We start from the raw sequence: 7,942 nt of genomic DNA, 5'->3' as shown, positions 1-7,942 counted from the left end.
CTTGGGATTCTCCCGAGCATTTGTTCATAGGGTGGTGGCCCTTCAGCTAGACTCCCCCCCACTGGAGGACCCTGCCAGCATTTGGCAGCCTTCAGGGTGTTAGAAAAAGGAGACTCCATAACCATTGGCGTCTCAAGTTACGTAAGAGCCCGAGTGGCGGGAAAATATAGGCGGAGCAAAAAGGGAATCATACTGACGCACTCATGACTAACGGCTTGGTAAGCTGATAGTGACTGTTTATTGGATATTAACTTAGTGAGCCGATGTACTAACTCTTTCATTGGTTACTGGTGAGAACAATAGAAGCGATATGATATAAAAGGCTTTTGCACACGTGTCTTGGGGTCCAGACTGCTCTGCACCCGTTTTGCAAAACGTTCAATAAAATAGTGTTGGATCCACTGCTGCCTGCCTGGCATTCTTTTCTTCTAAACCGAAAGCAAGGACTTTTTATCTAACAATTTGGTGCTGTGACTCGGATCCTGCTTCGGGGCGCGTCCCCTTCGCGCTGAGCCGAGGGGCCGCGGAGGAGAAGTGGCCACAGGCGGTTGTTTTATACTGCCTTCTCCTCACGACGGTGGCGGCAGAAGTGCCTGGGGACCAACGCCAGAGGAAGAGGGAGACGTGATCACTCCTTTTAGGCACCGGCAGTGGATCAATAAAGCAGCTGGACGCAGCTGCGGGCGGGACAGAAGAGGCTTTTGGGGTAAGTGAAACAGCTTACATCAGGGGATAAACGCGGGACGGTGGTGTGTTTGTGATTGTGTGAGACGCCTATGGGCGAAGCGAGTGAGGAGCCCCGATCTGCATTTCCTTACCCCGGAGACGGGCTAGGTCAGAGGAGGGCGAAGCGCAAGAATTGCTGACTGAAATTCCCACCGTCATGGGCGGGTCCCAATCTAAGTCTGCGAAGAAGTCCCATACGCCCTTGGAGTGTTGTTTGCGCAATTGGTCACATTTTAAGCAGGATTATGGAACTAAGATGACAAAGGATCGTCTTGTCTTTTTTTGCACCCGGGAATGGCCAATATTAGAACCCAAATGGCCACCCGAGGGGTCTTTTGACCCAACCTTGGTATCTGATGTGCGAACAATAGTAGCACAGAGGGGAAGTTGGGACCAGTTCCCTTATATTGATTCGTGGGCAACTTGTGTGCCCCTTGGCGGCAGGCCTGCTCCGTGGGTTGTTAAATGCATGTCCCTTGCCCTTCCCATGGTGGTCAAAAGGAAACCACCAAAAGAAGGACCACCCAGGGTCGTGGCCACGGCACCGGAGGACCTACTGCTTCCTCCTCCCTACGGGACAGCCGTCGCAGGGCGCTCGTTGCAACCACCACCCTCTCCTGAGGGGCCCGCCCAGCGGTTAGATGCCCCCGAGAAGGACCCCTCTCATGAAATAGTACCGGAGGACCCCACCCCTCTAGTTGAACGCCAGGACACTCTCCAAGATCGTCTATATTCCCTAGAGGAAAAATTGGAGGTCCTACAGAGAGAGGCAAAAGGGGGACCTAACTACAACCTGCAAAAGGACCCCCAACCACCGGTGAAGTTCACCTTCCCCATCAGAGAAGTCCCCGACCCTACCGCCCAACATCCTCAAGGGACGATGTTTGTTTATGTCCCATTCACAACATCTGATTTGTATAATTGGAAACAATTTAACCCCTCCTTTGAAGAGGATCCCGGGCCACTCCTGTCTCTGATGGAGAATGTGAGGCTTACTCACAACCCCACATGGGACGATACACAAATGCTATTGAACACCTGTTTTCTCAGCCAAAAGCCAACCATCCTTGCAGGGGCACGAGCCAAGTATAGGGAGGAAAATCCCCAAGCAACTGAGGAGGAGACGGTGGAGGTTCTGCCCACAGGGCGACCCAATTGGGGGGTGGCCACAGCGGCACATAGACGCTTACATGCTGACTATTTTCGACTCATTTTAGCAGGCATGAAGCAAGCCGCGAGAAGGGCCCCCAATTTGCAAAAAGTCCTGACTCTAAAGCAAGACAAAAACGAACCTCCTGCTGTGTTCCTCCAAAGGCTGAGGGAAGCCTTCGCTAAATATACTGACATTGACTTGAATGATCCAAATAATTTAAGGATCCTCACGACTCAGTTCGTGGGAAATAGCTGCCAGGACATCAGAAAGAAGTTGCAAAAAGTTGAAGGAGGGTTGGCAGCTGACTTAGGAGTTTTAGTTGAAGTAGCTCAAAAGGTTTATGAGAGGCGAGAAGAAGAAGAAGGAAAAGAAAAAGACAAGAGGCAGGCCAAGCTCCTTGCTGCGGTTCTTAAACCTGACAAGGAGGGAGCTAGGAAGGGGAGGAAAGGGGGAAGGAAAGGATCTCCCCTGGGGAAAGATCAATGTGCCTTTTGTAAGAAAATGGGGCACTGGAAGCGTGACTGTGAGGCTTTGAAGCAGAAAGAGAGAGGGGAAAATACGGGAGAAGCGCAGAGAGTTCTGTATGAACAGGAAAGAGATTAGGACAGACCGGGGCCCGGCCCCCTCTTAGCCGTCTCTGAGGCAAGACGGGACCCCATGGTCAAAATAAAGGTTGGGGGCCACTCCTATAAAGCCCTTGTGGACACAGGGGCCGCCCTGTCCGTCCTCCCCCTCAGTGAGCCCCCAACGGGAGGTGGGGGGTTCACCACCATAATGGGGGTCGAGGGAAGGGCAACTCAAGTGCCCCTCTCTCGTCCCCTGTTCACCAAGGTTGGGAAAACACACCTAGAACATGCATTTGTCTGTACCCCCTCCTGTCCGGTGGCATTGCTAGGGAGGGACTTATTGACTCAACTCCAAATTGAGATTGCTTTTACTCCTGACGGAAGGATGGAGATACGGCTCCCTAAACAGCAGAGTAGTAACTACCAAATGGCCCTTTTGAAGGTTGCAGAAGAATCCATCCCAGAGGCCACCGAGGACTGGAGCTTAATAGAAAACAGAGTCAACCCTCTAGCTTGGGCCGGGATTGGAGGGGCCTCTCATGCCAAGTCGGCAGCACCATACAAAATTCCCCTCAAGGAGGGAGCAAGGCCTGTTCATGTGAAACAGTATCCCCTTTCCCGCCAAGGAAAGGAGGGCCTACAACCAGTAATAACAAAGCTCCGAGAAGAAGGCCGGCTCATTGAGATAATGTCTCCCATAACACGCCCATCATCGCTGTGCCAAAAAGGGGAGGGGGGGGCAAGGGCTACCGCTTAGTGCAAGACCTCCGGCTCATTAATCAGCAGATCGAGGCCCCCCATCCTGTGGTCCCCAACCCACACACCCTCCTTGTAGGAATTCCGGAAGAGCACGCCTGGTTCACTGTCATAGACCTAAAAGACGCCTTTTTCAGCATCCCCCTCCACCCTGATTCAAGGCCTTTGTTCGCCTTTGAATGGGAAAGCCCAGGGGGGGGGTCAAAAGTTCAATTAGCATGGACAGTCATCCCTCAGGGGCTGAATCTCTCACCGGTGGTCTTTGGCCAGCAGCTCCAAAAGGATCTCGAACCCTGGGTCCAGCAGCACTCAGAGGTGCATCTCCTCCAGTACTGTGACGACCTCCTGATTTCAGCCAAGGCCAAGAATGCGTGCCTGAGTGGGACGGTTTCCCTCCTCAACTATCTAGCAGGGGGGGGGGTATAAAGTGTCAAAAGAAAAAGTACAGTTGGCCCAACCAACTGTAAAATTCCTAGGCTACCACATAACTAAGGGGACTCGGAGCCTAGGGCAAGAAAGAGTTGAAGTCATCCGTGACACTCCTGTCCCTAAGTCCCCCCGCGAATTGAGGGCCTACCTGGGGTTGACCGGATTCTGCCGACTATGGATAGCAAACTATGGGGAGACAGCGCGGCCGCTGTATGAGGCGCTGCAGAAAGATAGACTGGATAAATGGAAATGGACTAAGGAAATGAATAAGTCTTTTCTCAGTCTTAAAGCTGCTCTTGTGTCACCACCTGCTCTAGCCATACCAAATCCCAGCCGGCCATTTAGACTTTATGTGCATGAAAATAAGGGCATAGCTTCGGGAGTGCTTTGCCAGCGAAAAGGGCCCTCTTGGAGACCAGTGGGATATTACTCCAAGGTCCTAGATGTCGTAGCGCGAGGATGGCCAAGTTGCCTGAGGGCAGTAGCGGCAACGGCTCTGGTTTGCGCTGAAGCGGAGAAATTGACAATGGGAGGACCCATTGAAATTTGGGTGCCGCATGGAGTGCCACAAATTTTGGGATCAGGAGGAGGAAGCAAATTTCTCAACCCAGCCCGGCATTCCCGATATGAAATAGGTTTACTAACAAACGAAAACCTCACTTTTAAGGCTTGCTCCAGCTTTAATATCGCCACACTGCTGCCAACATTACTGGGCACAAACGGATCAGGACTCCCAGATCATGACTGCCTTGAAGTATTAGACCTGGACACCAAAGGCCGACCGGACCTTGAGGATGAACCAATAGAGGGAGCCAGAGATCTGTTTGTAGATGGATCTAGCTATATGCTGGATGGAAGGCGCTACACAGGCGCGGCCGTCGTTACTCTAGAGGAGAGTGTGCGTGAGGAAAGGCTGCCTCCTCATTTCTCCGCCCAATCCGCTGAACTGGTAGCCCTGACAAGAGCCCTGCAAGCCAGCAAGGGAAAGCGAGTAAATATTTATACCGATAGCAAAAATGCCTTCGCCGTTGTGCATGCTCATGGGCAACTGTGGAAAGAGAGGGGATTCCTTACAGCAAACGGATCTCCAGTGGCTAATGGTGGCCTAATAGTGGATCTTCTGGATGCCCTCCAGCTACCCTCACAAGTAGCTGTTGTCCACGTCCGAGCCCATGGGAAAGAAAAAGAGGAAAAATGGAGACAGGGAAATCAGAAGGCAGATGAGGCCGCAAAAAGAGCAGCCAGAGAGGGAATCCAAGGAACATTCATCATTCTACCCAAAAGAAAAGAGCGCCCCACATACTCCCCTGCTGAGTTACGAATGGCACAAGAACACGGAATAAGTCCCTGTGATGACGGATGGATCCAGATGACAGATGGAAGACTGCTTCTTCCACAGACCCTGCAGAGGGTTGTTCTAGAGCAAGTTCACCATTCTCTTGGACACCCTGGAGCATCAGCCATGATCGACTATTGCAAGAGGCTGTTTGTCTCCCCTGGCTTAACTGTATGCGCCCACCGACTAGCCGCAACCTGTGAAGTCTGCCAGAAAACCAACCCTCCCAGGGCACCCCCTCCTCCAAAAGGAGGGCGACCATGGGCCTACTATCCTTTCCAGAGGGCGCAGATTGATTTTGCTGAGATGCCACCATGTAGGGGTTACAGGTATTTGCTTGTAATAGTATGTCAAATGACAGGGTGGGTAGAGGCGTTTCCATGTAGGAACTGCCAAGCTAAAACTGTTGTTGCTAAATTGTTACAGGAGGTGGTGCCCCGGTTCTCCCTGCCCGAAGTTATAGAGTCCGATCAGGGCTCACATTTCACCTCAGTTATTACACGGGGGCTGGCACAAGCTCTGGGAATAGAGTGGCATTTACATTGCCCCTGGAGGCCCCAGGCAAGTGGACAGGTTGAAAGAATCAATCCGAGCCTCAAGGAGACTTTAACCAAACTCCAACGAGGGGTGAAGCTCACTTGGGTTGAGGCTCTGCCAATAGCTTTAACGAAGCTTCGAAGGATGCCAAGAAAGGACATAAAATTGTCCCCCTTTGAACTGATGTTTGGGTTCCCGCCTCGGGTACACTGCGGAAGGAGGGAGGAAGTCAAGTGGGAGGTGGGTGATCAGATGCTAAGGGATCAGTTGACTTCTCTACAGTCTGTTCTTTCACAGCTACGAGCTTATTCCGTTCCGTTTCAGAGACTGCCGTTAGATGCACCTATCCATCTCTTCCAGACGGGAGACGAGGTGTTGCTGAAAAAGTGGAATAAAGAAGCTTTAAAGGAAGGGTGGGAGGGGCCTTATTTGGTGGGACCAACCAGCCACTCGTGTGTAAAGCTTGTGGGTTCTAGTAAATGGACACATTGCAGCCGGATAAAGCCATTTAAGCGACCCTCGCTTCCTTCTGTCACTTGGAAAGAACAGGAGGACACAGGCAACGGTCCTTTGCTCCCTGGCACCCCTCTGGAAGCTGCCAAGGACACAGGCGAAGAAGCCATCCAGGAGCCACAATCGCCTGTAATATACAAGTCACAACATCTGGGAAAAGCTCGGGTTCGAATTACAAAAAACTTGTAATATGAAGCAAGTATTGTGGGTGGTGTTGGTAATGTTGGTTAAAGAAATATTAACGTGGATGGTGATACCTCAAGGACTTGGGCTTGACAGCTTTAAGATAAAACCCCAAAATGTCACACCAACACCCCTCAGACCACTTCTGGTACAGATCCCTGAGAAAGAGAGGCGTCCCTGGAGAACCAGGTTAGGGATCCCAATAACAGAGGAAACTGATAATGTGTGGTTAGAGTGGATAAAGTATACAGCCAAGTCTTTAAATAAGTCTGACTGTTTTGTTTGTGCCACAGGGAGATCTGTGGCAAAGGTGCTGCCCTTTCCACTGGGATGGGACACTCCCTCCCTCCTCACCTGCGTGATCCGTTTGTTCCAACACCCTGATGCATGGGGAGAGGAGGAATGCCAAACCCTCAATAAATTATACCCCCCACTCAAATCAAAGGATCGTGTCAGACCTTCCACAGTCTTCCTGCAAAGAAGAAACCATACCGGATGCATACACCGAAACCTTGCAGACACAGAGGGGCGTATAGGGAACCTGACGAGTAAAGTAAGATGTGTTAATTCTACCCGCTTTAGGAATAATTCCCTTTCAATCCCACGAGCTGATCTCTGGTGGTATTGTGGTGGCCTAGAGTTGTATGAGGTATTGCCCTCCAATTGGTCCGGAGCTTGTGGGTTAGTTCAGTTGGCAGTCCCCTTTTCAATTGCATACCATCCAGCAGAGAAGACTGGCCAACCCCGGCAGAAACGATCAGTAACCCCTTTTGATGATCAAATATATATTGACTCCATAGGAGTACCAAGGGGAGTGCCAGATGAGTTCAAAGGAAGAAATCAAATTTCTGCAGGATTTGAATCTACCCTGTTTTGGTGGGTGACCATTAACAAAAATGTAGATTGGATCAATTACGTTTATTATAATCAGCAGAGGTTTATAAACTATACTTGAGATGCTGTAAAAGGATTGGCTGAGCAGCTAGATGCCACCAGCCAAATGGCTTGGGAAAATCGGCGTGTTCTTGATATGATGTTAGCAGAAAAAGGAGGGGTTTGTGTCATGCTAGGTGGACGGTGTTGCACCTTCATCCCTAACAACACTGCCCCAGATGGCACGGTAACAAGGGCTTTGCAGGGTCTCACCGCCTTGTCTGAAGAATTAGCCGAGAATTCAGGGATTAACAACCCCGTGACTGACTGGTTGGAGAGATGGTTTGGAAAATGGAAACACCTAGCAGCCTCAATCCTTATTTCGCTTGTAGTGATGATAGGAGTTTTAGTGTTATTTGGTTGTTGCATTATCCCCTGCGCTAGAGGCTTATCCCAGCGGTTAATTGAAACCGCTCTGTCAAAACAGATGCTCTTGCTTTATTGTGCTGATAAAGAAACTCCATTTTAAATGCTTTAAGACGTGAATAAAGACTTAAAGGAGGGAATTGTTAGAAAAAGGAGACTCCATAACCATTGGCGTCTCAAGTTATGTAAGAACCCGAGTGGCGGGAAAATATAGGCGGAGCAAAAAGGGAATCATACTGACGCACTCATGACTAACGGCTTGGTAAGCTGATAGTGACTGTTTATTGGATATTAACTTAGTGAGCCGATGTACTAACTCTTTCATTGGTTACTGGTGAGAACAATAGAAGCGATATGATATAAAAGGCTTTTGCACACGTGTCTCGGGGTCCAGACTGCTCTGCACCCGTTTTGCAAAACGTTCAATAAAATAGTGTTGGATCC

General features: G+C 50.3%; 1 protein-coding gene across 2 annotated transcripts; it reads left to right on the top strand.

Annotated features, from left to right (window-relative positions):
- Positions 1-341: 341 nt before the first annotated feature.
- On the top strand, positions 342-7,942 carry LOC146339503 (uncharacterized). 2 transcript variants are annotated; one of them, XR_014784259.1, is made up of 2 exons: positions 342-706; positions 5,828-7,942. XR_014784259.1 is itself a non-coding variant. In XM_084809562.1 (2 exons), the coding sequence occupies exons 1-2, from the start codon at positions 4,157-4,159 to the stop codon at positions 5,838-5,840; spliced, it is 1,152 nt and encodes a 383-aa protein (XP_084665688.1). In that variant the 5' UTR covers positions 3,900-4,156; the 3' UTR covers positions 5,841-7,942. The 2 variants fall into 2 exon arrangements, 1 of the variants encoding a protein (XP_084665688.1); XM_084809562.1 differs by lacking the exon at positions 342-706 and adding an exon at positions 3,900-5,295.

The sequence above is a fragment of the Heloderma suspectum genome, chromosome 7 (assembly GCF_057233095.1).
Source record: "Heloderma suspectum isolate Gila_16-S chromosome 7, 16-S_ref, whole genome shotgun sequence".
In the NCBI taxonomy this organism is placed as follows: domain Eukaryota; kingdom Metazoa; phylum Chordata; class Lepidosauria; order Squamata; family Helodermatidae; genus Heloderma; species Heloderma suspectum.
The sequence above is the reverse complement of the archived record's forward strand: the minus strand, read 5'-3'. Positions and strand labels throughout refer to the sequence as shown.